Consider the following 16,765-nt stretch of genomic DNA (forward strand, 5'->3'; position numbering starts at 1 on the left):
CTAATCACACTTAAGGGAGAAGGAGAAACCATGGTCAAGTGGACAGTATTACAGGGCACGATGCATAACCCTCCAAAATAACATGCCCTCCCCTCCCCTAGCTCCAATCACTATTCCAAACACTAAACACAAAAAACGGTAGGACAAAAATGTGGGGAGAATAACCATACAGCTAACACCAAATAGTTGAAAACGAATACTTAGACTCCCCCCGGGGTAAGAGTTTTGGCGCCGTCCCACTCCCCCGGGAATTACGGCTGTCCGAACGGAGCAAGCGCACGTTTTTTTGGAGTTAAATTAAGTGTGTTTACTTGCGTTAAAACCCAAACTCGCGAATGGCATATATCTGCCATTGTGAAGCAGACAGGTGGTCAGAAAGTTATATAAACATCTAAAATATGTTCATCCTGCGCAAAAGACCCATGGAAAATATACAATAAACATGAAATAATTTGACATATATCCGGTCGTCTTAATTTTTACATATCGTACTACCTTAATTATTTCACAATTTTTGGACCATATAACATGCGTTTATTTCTCTTTCAAAAGCGACACATGTTCTCAAACGATCCCAATACCCTACTACGGGGCTCACGAAGCCCTTGTGACAGATCTTGCATTCCAAGCCTGTAGATGGCAGTGTCACGCAGCCCGTTCAGAGGTAGATCATAGTTCTCCATTTTCACTGCAAGTTAACATTACTGCCTATCTTTGATAAATGCTGGTTGCACACTGGTGAAGGTGGTTTCGAAGTAGCAGCATCTGTCAACTGCGGAGGGAAGCTTCACCACGGGTATCTTACAGTACTTTCCTGCTTTGAACTGTTACTTATAGACACATGTAATGCATTCGCTTGCGCAGGAAATTAAATCATTTTCCAAGACTAACTTGAGGAAGCAATGCACCCGAGTGACAACATTAAGTGGGAGGAGGATCATAGAGACATGGAAAGGTTCCACCGTACATGTCGTTGAAGATGCCGTGACGCCCGGGACTGCCTGTGGATATGTACAAGACAACAGCTGGGATCTCCAAGTTGGCGTTATTAAGCCTTATCTTCTGCTGGGTGAGGCTGAGTGGTTTAAATGTCTATTTGCACTGTCTTGCACAGTGTACGCCCATACACTGCGCGCTACATCACGTAATATGTAGGTTTTCATAGCTTCCTTGTTAGTTATCATTTGCATGAGACATAACGTAGAGTGTAGAAGTGAGGACGCAGATAATCGCATCACAGCATGCATCTCAATAGATTACATTTTTTCATAATTAGCTGGATGGAACTACTGTTATAATTTCTGTGGTTAAACATACAAGCTATACTATTCCATTTAACATTTACATCGATGTTTCCATGCCACATCACGTCGAAGAAGTAGCCTATGTTTCTTGTTTTAGCCTCGCAAGACGCTGCCCAAGACTTTGGCACATTGAGGAAATTTAAGGTAATTAAGTTAAGTAACTAATTTAAATAAAGTGTTTTTGAGGTCTAGTTACCATTAACGCGTTTGCATGCGGATATCTTTTTGTATTTCATACTAAGCTTTTATTTCCTTTTCAGGTTTCACATATATTGAACGTTGCATATGGTGTCGAAAACGCCTTTACAGACCTATTTATTTATAAAACGTTAAGTATACTGGATCTTCCGGACACTGTCATCACTTCATACTTCGACGAGTGCTTCCAGTTCATAAACCAAGCCGAATCAGAGGTAAAGTGTGCGTTTGTGACCCAACATTTCTGCATCGTGCCCCAGGCGGGCACAGAAGTGCCCATACAATTTGACCTAATGGAACGCTATTTGCGCTAATTAGAGCTCACATATTTTCATTTTTTATAAGCGTTTATTATTTTCTCTTGATCGTTGTAATATATCAACTTGTTACTATATAACATCCATCCACTTTCTGGCTGGTTTAGGACAAAGCTGCCTTCGTCTTTGTGTTAAAGAACCAAACTTTTTGAGTCTTGTCAAAGTAATATCCTGAGTGTTCTGTTTTAGTACCTTGCTTATCTGATACGCAGTCAACTGATGCACAACATCCCTTATTCTAGGTATCGGCATAGCGTAGTAAATAATGAATGCTTAGTTTTCGTGGTGCATTATTTAGCGCGTTGTAGAAAGATAATATCACTACTGGCCATTGTTTGTCATACAGCCTCTTTACCAAACCGCCGAGCTAGCCACTTACAACCTGACACTGTCTCATGATGTAAATTCACAGGGGTTCATAGTTACAATACCTATTTGAAATAAGTTTCCACTCTGTTGTAAAATGAGTATGGGCAGCCTCTCACTGTTTTATTTCCCAAGTAACCTGTGATACACGTAACAGAGACCGAGGCTGAATTAATTAACCCACGATGACTGGCAAAGTCGTTTCTTCACCTTCACCCTCAAGCCATCCCTTCACCTTTTGGCTTCCAAGTGGCTTTGCAATTGCATTTAATGACCTTTCAGTTTCACTTATTATTATTCAGTTAGAGCACTTCGTAACTGCTATTGCCACAGGCAGGTAAATTTGTCACAATTGTTTCCTTAGAATAAAAACTCATGTTGCAGAGGTTTTTTTCTGCATTTGGTTAATATATACATTTTGATTCTTGGATGCTTGGCTTTGGATTCCATACATACTTGAAGTAACCTTTAGTTTGTCTATTCTGCCCTTCAGAAAGGAGTAGTGCTGGTCCACTGTAATGCTGGAGTCTCTCGCTCTGCTGCGGTAGTCATCGGATACCTGATGTCAAAGGAGGGGCTGGCTTTTGATGACGCATTTGCAGCTGTGAAAGTGGCAAGGCCAGCAATTTGTCCAAATCCTGGTTTTCTTGAACAGTTGAAAAAATACAGGCCACAGGGGGAACTGCAAATCAACGGTGTTGGCCACACTTGAACAGCATTGCAATGTATGGAAATATTTGGCAGTCAGTATATATATATATATATATATATATATATATATATATATATATATATACACACACACTGTTTCAAATTTGGAGGGCTCACGTGTGGTATGTGGAGTTACCCTGTAGCTGAGAATTGTTTTGCCCTGTTGAAATGGAAAAAAAATATATGAGTGAGGGGTAGTCTGCTCAGAAGTGACATAATTTGATTTTTTTTTTACTTTTTCAATTGTGCAATTAGGACACTTGAGTCACAATACCCTGCAAATACCAAGAGAGTGTTGTATTAATTTCATTTTCATTTAATTGCACACACACAAGCAAAGAATACTAAAAAGGTTGAAGATATTTTTTTGCAGATGTCCTGACTTTGTTTTGGATTGTCACTTATTAAAAAATTATTACACACAAATGTCTTATATTTTGTACTTTGAGATTAAATTTTAAGCTTATTTGTAACCTTAAAAAGAAATTATATTATTTCTTATAACGTACAGTCTGAGAGAACATTACAGTATATACTAAATAAGGATTTCCACTTTGAATACAGTCTCAGTACCATAGCATTTAAACAAATTTTATCTTGGTTAGTTGTGGTAAGGTATTTGTTTTTAAAATGTAAACATTTGTTGTTCTTTACTTTTTAGTGGTTATTTCTTTCATACTGTTCTGAATGAGTGTAACTTGTTGAAATATGTTATTTATTTTCAGAATCTTTTTATTGTTATGTACATGTATTCTGCTGAGAGTCAGCTTTTGTCCAAGAATTACAGTTTCTGGTTTTTGATTCATCCACACTGTCCTGGAGAGGAGGTGTTCTTCTAAAGTTTGGTTGCTTCCTGAATTTGTCTGAATAAAATATTAATGAAAGTTATGTCTTGTGGGAACATATCAGTAAATTGAATGTCACATTCAAATTAGGAAATGACATGACGAAAAAAGTGGTTTTATGAAAATTATTGTTTATTATTATGGGGGCAAGCACCAACAGTGCATTGGAACCCAATTGATTTTTCAATATTTATTCTTATTTTTCTTCTGCCTCTTGCTACATTTTCACCCCTTTCCCATGCTCAGAAACTCACAAAATTTGTCAGGCAAGTTCAGTGTAGCTGCCAGTTTATTTATTTATTATGCATGACATGCAACTAGCACCACCTGCAAAATTGAAACATTGAAAACAAATATTATGGCCATCCTGTTTGATGTAAATGCACCTGATTATTTCCACATGTCTACATGTCTACCTCCTAATTCTGAACAAATAATATCACAGAACTGATAGTGGCTGACATATAGAATTTTCTTCATTTGTTTTCTTTAATTAAAAAAAAAAAAAGGTATGTATTTCTAGAATGTTTGCCGAATTCTCACAAAATTTGTGCTGTAGATCACACGTCACTGTGTTAAATTGTGAAGAAACGTTTAATATGTCAAAATATGGCCACGGGACTGTAATTTCAATTTGGACAAAAATGGTTGGCATATGCGTATGGCCACAAATGTATGCAAATTGTAAGGCTAATTCAGTGGATAATAGACAACCATATTGTAAATGAGCAGGAACATGCATGCATCAATATCGTGTGATATGGCCTGTAGGGGGAACTTTTTGCAAAATACTAATTTCAATTGGCTAAATGCGGCCAAATGGTATGAAATGTGACAGGAATCCCCAAAAAGCTTCCCTCCAAGAGTCCCGAGAAGCTTGCCCCCTCTGTCCAAGATTATTTAAGAGCATTACATATCAATATGCAAATGTTGTTGAAAAGATATTTGACCACGCCTCTTTTAAATCCCGCCTCTATTCAAAATTGGGAAATAAACAAATTGAAAAGGGATCCATGTAGATCATATGCATCACGTTTCATGCCACTACCACCGAAGGTGACACTATAGCACCATTTCAAAATTGCAATGTTAAAATAATAATTGCAGATGTACCCAAGCATCAAATACACACCAATTTGGTATGGATGATATTTGGATAAGGTTTGCCGTCCATGACAATGTACAAGTTGCTACAATAAATTCTGACTGAACAACAATCACTTTTCTGATAAAACTCGATTCGAATAGACAGACCAACAAAATGTTTCATTTTAAATTTATTTATTGAATAATAATTAGATCAAAAGAACAATATGGACATGTCTACATTCATTCGGTCATAAGTTCATTAAACTCTCACATGTAGAGGATCACAGTATAAAAATCCATTAAACGATGATTAAACTGTACAGGTTACTGCAAAACCAGTAAGATGATTTGCTTTCACTTTCTATCCAATCAATGTTTGTACACATGAAGAGATATACCATCCTTAATGGCTATATGATAAAACATTTACCCAGAGAATATATCAGTTATAATAGATACTGTATATTTTTAATTTAGGAGTAGCATGCTTTTCTTGCATTTCACATTACATTAGTACTTGTGGACGAGAACAGGACGGGCAGAAAGGAAATGATGGGCAGCAACGGGCAGTGGGATAAAAAATCAGCAACTCGAAGGGGAAAATTTGCTACATGGGTTGGTGCAAATTGCAGTAAGTGCTCTGTGGTTCACCCTTATCCCCTGATATCACTGTTTGCAGCTATATTTATGTATAATAATAATAATAATAATAATAATATTGTTATTATTATTATTGTTGTTGTCATTTTGTTGTTAGCATTAGCTGCAACAAACATGTAATTTTCCCTAATAAGGTTCAACTCAGGTTTTGCACAGAATGTAATGTAGGTTATAAGCAAAAAACAAATTTCCACATTTTTTTTTTCTTGAAAGTTTCTTGAATGGACAGACTTGCCAATTTGGACAAAAAAACAAGACGTACCGTATTATACAGTTCCATGTTATATTTTTATGTTTTAGGCCAGGAAAAAGCTAAAACTAACCATAACCTTAACTACAATTAATATCAATTAAATAAATTAAAGGGGGCGATATAGCTCAGGAGGTAAAAGCAGTTGTCTGGCAGTCGGGGGGTTGCCGGTTCGATCCCCCACCCTGGGCGTGTCAAAGTGTCCCTGAGCAAGACACTTAACCCCTAATTGCTCCCAACAAGCTGATTGGCACCTTCCATGGCAGCCTTTCGCTGTTGGTATGTGTGTGTGTGAGAATGGGTGAATGAGAGGCATCAATTGTAAAGTGCTTTGGATATATAAATGTATAGATAAAAGCGCTATAAAAATGCAGTCCATTTACCATACCATTTACTGTATGTGTTTAATGATTTACTGCTAATTGCAACAAGTCATAGATTCTGCCTGTGACATTTATTAAATAATGCCCAAACAAAACAACAGATAGATAACAGATTATCGTTAACCCATTGTTTCCCAGTGGTAGATTTATAAGCATTGCTAGTTCCTCTTAGCACTGTAAATATACATGCCAAAGTATCATTTTCCCTCAAATTTAAATGGATTATGGCATGAAGAAAAATGTATATAATTCTTATGGCCTACTATATGACTTGCTGTATTGAATTGGATTAAACAGTACATGGAATTGCACTCAATTTAAAGAATAAAAGTTGGATTTTGAAATGGAATTGTGATCTAAGTGAATGGAATTGATTCTGGGAGGAACCAATACAACTGGAAATTAAGACGCGGCATTCGTTAATATAATCTGGGATGACTGAGGTTGAGCATTACTAAAGTTTCTGAAGCTTGAAAAGACCAAAGCATCCAGGGAACTGGAAAGAGACATCTGCTTCACAGTCTTCATTGGGTCACTTTCAATATCCAAACCAGACAAACCGGTTTCTACAAAACCAGCCAAATGCTGTTAAACTTGGTCTGATTCATGGACTTTTATTATCACAATTTTACACTGTTTATTGCGACGTACTGTACTCAGAAGATCATTATGATGACTGACTGCCATCATCATCACCATTGTTAAAATGATGAATATGCAATCCATTTATTAATCTCTTGTATCTAAAATAGTTTCGTTCTGATCAAATAAAACATGATGTACGATTTTGCAATGTCGTGTAGCCCAGGTGAGAACGCGAAACGTTGTGATAAAGTAGACTATAGTCTATTTTTCTTTTACTGGATTACCAAAAACGTCGCAAAAATATAAAATTCTATAGCAATAAACGAAATGTTTATTACGTCAGTACATTTCACACAAGAGCAAGGCAGAAAATTAGGGTGCCACCCATCCAAGATTCAGCCACTTTGAAGACAAATTATTGGTCGACCGGGTAACGTGTTGATCACGGACTGAAAATGCGCGCTGCCGGTCACGCAACGTGAGAAATTCTCTCTATACTTCGAGTATTGAAATGATTTACACCAAGTGCGACAGGTAAACAGAATTTTCATCACATACGAAAATGCTGAGCGGTTTATTGTTTTGTTTAGTGTAACAGTGAGATCTGCGCTTCTCATGTTATTTACAAGTTTCCAGAGTCCGTTTTCCACATGGGCACCGTCTCATCCACGCTCGCTAGAAGGAAAAAAACGACAGTTTCGGTTAAAATGCCTCCCAACAGACTATGTCAGGCTGTGGACGTCAGCCAGAAAGCAGTTATTAAAAATGCCGTTCAAGAGGGCAGCCGAGAAGTTCAAAAGGTGTCCATCGTCACCAATGAAGGCAAGTGTTGAGAGCGGTTGCACTCTATGAGCGCTACATTGTTGCAAAGAAACGTATTCATTTTGAATCATACCTCCTAAATTTGTGCTGAAATATTTATGTATGTATGTAAAGCGTTTCTGTATTTTAAATTAAAATGGCTCATTTACTGTTCGTCGTTGAATTGCATATAAGAAAAATTCGCATCGAGAGTTAAGGTCAGCTTAAAACTTAAAAAGACGTTGTTTAAACGTTACAGACTAGTTTGCCCGAAACAATTTGGAATTGTAATCGGTTATATAGGCTACTGTTGCCTGCAGGGAAATAACTACCGGTTTTCGTATTGGGCTGAGATAGATTAATCTTTTTTTTTTTTAACAGAAATCACGTACATCCATTGGCTATGATTCAACACCACAATGACATTTCTGGGGCACATCTTTCACAGGCAATCTGACCGAAATTTGGGGTAAAAACTAACGCGGCGAGAGGAACACTTAACAGTCAATAGCTTTGCAAGTTAACACAAAGTAAGGTATTCAGCACAATTCCACGTTAAACTGTCTTTCATCTATTTTTTTGATTACATAAAACGTTTTTCATGGCCTACCTGTAAAGGTGAAAATCTATCACAGGACTGTAGCCTACTCTTTTCGATCCAAACAGCTGTGTCAGTCGATGTCATATGTCACCTGGACGTAGCCTAAAGTTAAAGTTGAGTTAAATATATTTACAAAGATCATATCTGAGTTGAACTAATCCAACCAATTGGTTAATCAATAATCTACTTACTGCAGGCTGTTAATTATAATTTCTTTATTTCCAACATATCAAAAACCTCCATGGGGACCTCTGTCAGTGGGTCTCTTTTTTTCAAAATTTCTTCATACGAATGCAGATGACTGCTGATTGCCAGATCTACATGTTTGTATATCTTGTCTCTATATTTTGTCATTGGAGACTGTTTTGTGCTTTGTATTGTATGATTGTATGTAGATGCTATCGAATGTTATGATGGAGTCTTTTAAAAACATAAAACATCTTAGGCCTACTGCCTTCTGTTATTGGTAGCATACAAGTAGGGGAGACCGAGGTTGTTCGCACACTTCACTCTTTGCCATATTTTTCCGGCAGAATTTGTTAGAATATTCTAACTAGTAACAAATGAAAAGTTAAGATCTTAGCGATAAATAAATATATTATAATTTCCACAAATATTTTCTAAAATTAGGTCACCAATGATTAAAGTCAGCCAGCTTCAACACAGAGTTGATTGGCACACATTATGGGGTTGGTTGGCACTATGTTAAAATGCTATAGCTACAAGGAATGAAGCAACCAATTGAAACCATTTTTACCATTTAATTCAAATAAGAATCAGTAAATATGAATATTCAATGGAATAAATATAAATATAATAAATATATACAATATAAAATGAAATATAGTTGAAACCAGGGTTGGTTGGCACAATTATTTTGGGGTTGTGCAAACCATAAGGATGCGGTTAATAATGTGGTAACATATGCATTACACATATGTGTACAATGCATGTTATCACATTAACTACACGCCTATACCAAGGTTGGTTGGCATAACCTCAAAATCAGTGTGCCAAAAAAGCCCGCTCACATTGGGACCCACACCTTTGTGATAATATGATAATATTACCCAGCTAACATCACTCATCAGACTTTTAAATCTTACATCAAAATGTAGCTGATTGCCATCTCTACTAACCAGAAGTAACATATTTTCAATATTTCTATCTAACACGGTTTTATGATAAGTTAAGTGTGAATAACCTTTTTTTTACTTTAGATATTACAAAACTGAAATTCCTAAAATGCCTCAAACAGTGAGTAATTTTTATACATGACTGCAGTTGAAAAAAACAAATATTTTGATATTACATTTTTGTGTCTATGACTTTCAAAGGACCAGAAAATGGCTGTGTGCCAACCAACCCCTGTGCCAACCAGCCCCAGTGTCCCCTAGTTGCATACTCCTAGTACTTTCGGTCAGTTGCAGCATAAATGAAACACCTTTCTAGATTTAACTCTGCAGGGGGAGCATTTTGCCTGGTTAGCAATCCCAGCAAGCTAGCACGCTATATGAAAATTGTGCGATCTGTTTGTCACTAAAATACTGTTCACAATTACATACATTTGGATTCCTTGACATCCATACATGATACAGTAGCCAAAAAACACTTCCTGTAAAAAATATTCACTAGCATATAGCCATAGCAGACTTTTGGCAGTATCTCCTTTAAATATTTATTGAAATCTCCCACCGTTCGTTGGAGACAAAGCGAGAGTAATTATGCATGTTTAACCTGAAATACTTTGTAAATGGTAAATGGACTTTGCTCAAGCTCGGTGCACCTAAAAGTTTGTTACATTTTACCAGGTGTTACATTAGGTACTGCTGTCCCTCATTAGCAAAATTACTTGTTATCTTCCCAGGAGATACACAACTTGAATATCATCATATTTTCAGTTCCATTTTCATGGTGCTTGTTCAGCATTCCTTCTCAATGGGTTAAGTGAGGAACACTAAAATAGTTACAACATGGAATCTTCCTGTTTTACGTTATATATTGGCTTGGCTGAATACTCGATTCTGATTGGTCAATACAGACTCCAAGGGTGTGCATTAAATAAGGGATAATCCATGATGAGTGTGTGTCCCAATACTCAAATCACACCCAGAAAAACTTCTGAAAACATAATACTGCAGCCTTTTTCTCAAGATCTTGGTACATCGGCTGTTGCCGATTTTGCCCTGTACTGCTGTCTTGCCTTAATTGAAAACAATAACATCCGGTTTTGTCCTACCATCTATCGTCTGCTCTGTGGATGGTGCATTAAAGTGACAATGGTCAAATTGACCGCTGTGGCACTTCTTTCTGCAGCGTGATATGAAAAGAGTCCTAAGTTATAGCGGTCCGTTACCCATAGATGTGGTCATTATGCAGAAATATTTGACCAAACATTCAACAAAGCCATGTTTTCATCAGGCAATTAGCCATGTAATAAGGGGGATAATCTACGACGAGGCAACCATTCTTTGTATCAGGGGTTATTCGCCGCCGTGCTGGTCATTATTTCTCGATTCCTCATTATTGGTTATCCGTGACATAACAGGATACCTCTGCCTTTTTACAGTACTAAAATCAATATGCTACAAAATCCAACGTTCTAAAGCAGTTAAACAGCAACATCAATTTTGAATTAACGTTCCATATATTACATTGCTCGCTAAAAATATTTGATGGCTCACTAATATTGATTTATCAAAAAATATTGTTCAACCTTTTTGGCGAATATGTCGATTTTGACGCTTGGTGTGATGATGAATTTAATAATAATTTCACTAAACACCTTTAATTGTCGAATATTAATGTGGGCTAACCGCCATGGTAGGAATAGCTCTGTTATGATTCATGTGGTCATTTGTACCTAACCTCTCCGTGATGGAGAATGAAGATAAAGTATTCCATTTTTACTCGTGAACTGTTTCAAGCACACATTGTACGAGTTTTTGTGGTAAAACACATATTTTAAGTTCTTCCTGTGTGACAGAGTTGAATATTGTGTCATTTGCTGTGTGGAATTCACTATGTCCAGGGTGGCTTCAGGTTGAGTGGGACATCAGGTGGAATGGGGCACTTAAGCTGTTTGTCTGTCTATGTTCATGCACAGACAGACATGATGTGGGCCCAGACAACTGTGTCAGTATTAGGGATGAAGCTGAATACAAATATCATATTCGGCAATAACCCGAATAATGCATTCTCTCTGAATGTTTTCTCTTCCCAAATTTGGCCAATATTATTTGGATACCGATCTTGTCTTTCCACCTCTTTGATGTGATTCACTCAGGAGTCAGCACCAAGTTTCTCAATTACACACACACCTGCAGAAAGACAACGAGCAACAGTTTTCCTTAACACTAGATAGGCCAGAGCGACATCATCAGGCTTTGGAGACTTAAAAATTACTCCAACACTGTAAATGCTATATCCTCCTCCTTCCACGACTTTCCTAAATATTTTGGCTTAAAATAGCAGCATTAAAAAAAGAGACTCAGTGAAGAAATACAAGCAGTTTGTGTCATTTTCTTTACAAAACCCCCACCAGACAATAGACAAGTGCTTTTAGGCTTTGAGATCGTGGAGATAACGCCACCGACATATTTTCAGGTTTTCATTGAAACCGAGACTTTGAACAAACTAAATAGAATAGCTACATGGCAACTGCATGAAATATATAACCGACTTGTGTGCGTGCAGTCCCAGAAAACCACCAAAACTGAGCATTCTCTGTGCAATTGTTCAGAGGAGAGCAACGGTGCATAGGCTATGTAAAAGTGCACTCCATGGACATAGGAGGGAGAAATGTGCTGAATGACCGAAGAAATTACTTTAAAAAATATATTTGTATTTCTTTAATCGCTTCTCCATTTTCAGTTTTGTCATGCTCATATTAGCACTCTCAGTGTTCCCATAATAGCCTGTCTCGATACACTTTTCCTTAGTCTATATAACAAAACCGCTGTAATTTAAAAATACAAACATTGAAATCGATTCAGTTGCAGTAATGCTGGATACGTCTGATGCTGCTGGCCATCAGCATAGTGGTAGTACCTATTTTTATACAGTCTATGGGTAGTACATAGTAAAAAACATGGCCTTTCTAGCATTAAAACTTTACAGACACAGGTTGTCAGCTAATGACACACCTAGCACTGGCTCAGGTGGCTGTAAAATATTTCACCTGCCCCCAGTCTAGCAAAGCATGTTGTGCCTCCTTATCACTCCAGACTGCTCCCAGCTCATGTACAGGAGCTTGTTTCTACAAAATACAACTTGGGGAAGTTCGAGTAAAAGCATAATAGCTCAAGATGTATTCCACCCAGGGAAGCTTTTCAGAGTTTCCTTTAATTTACCCAAGCTCATGCAAACATACAGGTAAAGTGGTGCTTCAACAACGAAGTATTAACAAACAAAATCAAGAAAACATTTTAGCCTTACATTCTGTTGTTCTTTTTATTTCATTAGGGGTTCATTGCAAACGGTAGTGCATAATGAAGATGAGGAACCGTTTTTTTTAATATAAAAGCATTTTTCCTGTTTATAATTGACTGCAGTGTCCCTCAGGTAGGGGTGGTGGGGTTCATGCAGTTTGTACTATGCAGTTCAGTGTAAGGATAAGTAACTATGTTTTGATCTATAAAAACATTTTGCTTGTCTTCGAAACTGTTACGGCGAGCAGTACAGGTGGATCCAAACGCAAGACGCAGACACAGATAATGCAGGGAGAAACCAGACGTGATTTATTTTTCTAGGTGCAGGAAACCAGGCTGGGAACCAGGGGGACAAGGCAGGTGTGGTTTGAATGATGGACGGAAGCTGGCACAGGCTGGACAGCGACAGGGAGCAGGCACAGGGCTGGACAGGACTGGACTGGACAGGAAGGCCGGCGGAAGGTGAGCTGGAACCGGCAAACTGCAAACAGGAAAACAAGACCGGATGAAAGACAAGACAGAACGACCACGGAGACTGACACACTGGACCGACAAGACAGATACAATTAACAAGGTATTGAACAAACACGGGATCGGGGAAGCAGGTAGGCGAACCGAACGAGAGAAGAAAAAACACGAACAGAAAAAAGTAGTTTTAACTAATCACTAGGACTGGAGCCGACGTAACACATCAGATGAACTGAAAAAACGATCAGATGCTGGAAAACCGAGAATATATGCTGCGATCAATCAGCGAATGCTCTGGCAAAGGCGTGCGGAATGCAGAGAGCAGGTAGGGGAAATCAGCTGCTAACGGGGTGGTGGAGCTGACAGCGAGAACCCGCCTACACTGCAGGGAGAGAACAGAGAACAAAGATCGTACGAACAAAGACAAGATACGAGGCTAACAGAAAACATGAGAAACAAGAGGGCTATGACAGTACGCCCCCTCAACGGGAGCCTCCTGGCGACCCACCAGGCTTCTCAGGGTGGGCCCGATGGAAATCCTGGATGAGGGAGGGATCTAGGATGAGCCGGGGGGAAATCCAGCTCCGCTCTTCCGGACCGTAACCTTCCCAGTCCACCAGATATTGGAGCCCTCTGCCTCGGTGGCCTGGAACAGTGGGGGTTGGTAGCCTAGAGAGACAGACCGGTGGTGGCACAGGTAAGGGAATTGTGGGCATACTCAACCCAGGCGAGGAGTCTACTCCAGGAGGAGGGATTACGAGCGGACATGCATCGCAGTGCCGCTCCCAGGTCCTGGTTGGCTCTCTCCGTTTGCCCGTTCATCTGAGGGTGGTAGCCAGAGGAAAGGCTCACGGTAGTCCCCAGAGCCTGACAGAATGTCCTCCAAACCTGTGAGATGAACTGCGGTCCCCAGTCCGAGAACCTCAGTGGGAATGCCATGGAGATGGACCACGTGATGCACGAGGAGGTCTGCGGTCTCCGCTGCAGTGGGGAGGGGCACGAAATGTACCGCCTTGGAAAATCGGTCAACGATGGTTAGAATGACCATGTTACCTTCGGATGGTGGCAATCCAGTAACGAAATCAACCCCGATGTGGCTCCAAGGTCGGCCCGGGATGGGTAGAGGGTGGAGGAGACCGGCAGGAGGCTGGTGCGAGGTCTTGCTGCACGCACACACCGTACAGGCGAGGACGAAGGACCGGGCATCCGCCCCCATGGATTCCCACCAGAAATTACGTCTCAGAAGGAACAGGGTGCGGTTGATCCCCGGGTGACAGGCGAGCTTGGAGGAGTGGACCCACTGCAGGACCTGGGAACGAACAGAATCTGGCACAAACAAACAGCGGTCAAGTCTGGTTCGGGGGTCGGGTTGGCTCTGCTGGGCTTTCTTAATCACCGACTCGATCTCCCAGGTGACAGCTGCCACTATACATGATGGGGGAAGGATGGTGTCTGGTTCGGCGGGGCTGCTGTCTGAGGTGAACAGACAAGACAGCGTGTCGGGTTAACATTCCGAGCCGGGACGGTAAGTAAGTGTGAATTTAAAACGCCCAAAGAACAACGCCCAGCGAGCCTGGCGGGAGTTTAACCTCTTCGCCGTCTGAATGTACGCTAGATTCTTATGGTCGGTCCAGACGACAAAGGGTTGTTCAGCTCCCTCCAGCCAGTGCCTCCATTCCTCCAGGGCCAGTTTGACAGAGAGTAGCTCCCGATTCCCGACGTCATAGTTGCGTTCGGCTGGAGATAACCTGCGAGAGAAGGCACAGGGGTGTAATTTTTGATCCTTTACCGACCTCTGGGACAGCACAGCTCCAACTCCGGTTTCCGAGGCGTCCACTTCAACCACAAACTGGCGGGGAGAGTCAGGGTGGACCAGGACTGGTGCTGAGGTGAATCGCCTCTTGAGATCCCCAAAAGTGGTGTCGGTTTCCGGGGTCCAGGCGAAGGGGATGGTGGATGAAGTAAGGTGGGTAAGGGGCACTGCCACCCGGCTGTAGTCTTGGATGAACCGCCGGTAAAAGTTTGCGAACCCCAGGAATCGTTGGAGCTGCTTCTGGGAGGAGGGTTTGGGCCATTTGGCTACGGCACGAATCTTCTCCGGGTCCGTCCGGACCCGTCCACTCTCGATGACGTACCCCAGGAAGCTCACAGAAGTTATGTGAAATTCATACTTTTCCGCCTTCAGGAACAATTTGTTTTCGAGCAGGCATTGGAGTACTTACCTCACGTGCTGAATGTGTTCGTCCAGGTTGGGGGAGAATGAGGATGTCATCGAGGTAGACGAAAATAGACCGGATGGAGATCTCAGAGCACATTGTTGACCAGAGCCTGGAATACAGCAGGTGCGTTGGTTAACCCGAACGGCATTACCAGATACTCGTAATGGCCCAGGGGAGTGGTGAACGCGGTCTTCCACTCATCGCCCTCTTATGCGCGCCAAAGGGTATGCACTGCGGAGATCCAGTTTAGAAAAAATGGCACCTTCCTGGAGGGGTTCAAAAACAGAATTCATTAACGGCAGAGAATATTTGTTTTTTACTGTAATGTTGTTGAGCTCTCGGTAATCGATGCAGGGGCGCAGGGATTGGTCCTTCTTATTGATGAAAAAAAACCCTGCACCAACTGGGGAAGGTGATGGTCTTATAATCCCTGCAGCGAGGGAGTCGTGAATATAAGTCTCCATCGCCTTCCTCTCAGATCGGGACAGGTTGAACAGGCGACGGGAAGGTATGGCGGCTCCAGGAAGCAGGTCGATTCCGCAATCATAAGGGCGATGAGGGGGCAGTGAGAGTGCGCGCTGTTTACTAAATGCTTCTCCCAGGTCGTGGTACATTGGAGGAATAGTGGCAAGGTTAGGAGGTTCGGCGACCGCTGAGGGGATGGCGACCTCTGCAGGCGCAGGAGCAGATTTCAGGCAAGCGGAATGGCAGTGTGAACTCCAGCTCAGCACTCTCCCTGTGGCCCAATCGATGTGGGGGTTGTGGACATGGAACCAGGGCTGACCTAATACAATGGGAGAATTAGGTGAGGGAATGACGTGGAATTGAATGGTTTCACGGTGGTTACCCGAAGCCAAGAGTTGTAGGGGTTCGGTGATGTGTGTTACTTGGCTGAGGGCTCTTCCATCCAGTGCATGGGTGGTCATGGGTACCTCTAAGGGCTGGGTCGCAATGCCGGTTCGTGTGACGAAGGTGGCGTCCAGGAAATTAGCATCTGCGCCTGAATCCACGAGTGCAAGCAGGGAGAGTGACATCGGGCCCCTTTCCAGCTTGGCTTCCAGTTGGGGACCGGAAGGAGTGACTTGAGGGGAAGTGGTATGGCTCACCAGCGTCCCCACTCTCACTGGCGAGCCCTCTCTTTTGGCCGAACTGGATAGGAGTAACGGAAATGGCCGGGCTGACCACAATAGAGGCAAAGCCCCGAACTTTGCTACGGAGGCGTTCCTCCGGCGAGATGTGGGCCCTTCCAATCTCCATCGGCTCGTCGGTGGTGATGGCGGCACTTGGAGGACTGGGAGGAGCATGGGGTCTAAGGAAGGAACCAGGGCTGGGTCGAGTGGTCAGCGGAGCAGGTGCAGGGCGTCAAGCCTTCTCCCGGCGGCTCTCCCGGAGGCGGTTATCCAGTCTGATAGCGAGAGAGATCAGGGAATCAAGGTCGTTAATCTCATCCCACACCGCTAGTTCGTCCTTCACTTGCTCACACAGGCCGGAATGGAACATCAGCCTGAGCGCGGCGTCATTGCACTGAGATTCAGCAA

At 41.5% G+C, this 16,765-nt stretch overlaps 2 protein-coding genes across 2 annotated transcripts; one reads left to right on the forward strand and one right to left on the reverse strand.

The window, feature by feature from the left end:
* Positions 1-679: 679 nt before the first annotated feature.
* On the forward strand, positions 680-3,784 carry dusp19a (dual specificity phosphatase 19a). The gene is made up of 4 exons (XM_035407886.1): positions 680-1,069; positions 1,402-1,448; positions 1,565-1,717; positions 2,679-3,784. Exons 1-4 carry the CDS (start codon positions 847-849, stop codon positions 2,895-2,897), a joined length of 642 nt encoding a protein of 213 aa, XP_035263777.1. The 5' UTR covers positions 680-846; the 3' UTR covers positions 2,898-3,784.
* Positions 3,785-12,642: 8,858 nt separating this feature from the next.
* On the reverse strand, positions 12,643-16,484 carry LOC118223192. Its single transcript, XM_035409437.1, has 5 exons — positions 16,334-16,484; positions 15,490-16,227; positions 14,598-15,225; positions 13,517-14,477; positions 12,643-13,021 (listed from the first exon to the last, which is right to left on the reverse strand). The coding sequence occupies exons 1-4, from the start codon at positions 16,482-16,484 to the stop codon at positions 13,763-13,765; spliced, it is 2,232 nt and encodes a 743-aa protein (XP_035265328.1). The 3' UTR covers positions 12,643-13,021; positions 13,517-13,762.
* Positions 16,485-16,765: the final 281 nt, after the last annotated feature.

Source organism: Anguilla anguilla, chromosome 3 (assembly GCF_013347855.1).
Source record: "Anguilla anguilla isolate fAngAng1 chromosome 3, fAngAng1.pri, whole genome shotgun sequence".
Lineage (NCBI taxonomy): Eukaryota > Metazoa > Chordata > Actinopteri > Anguilliformes > Anguillidae > Anguilla > Anguilla anguilla.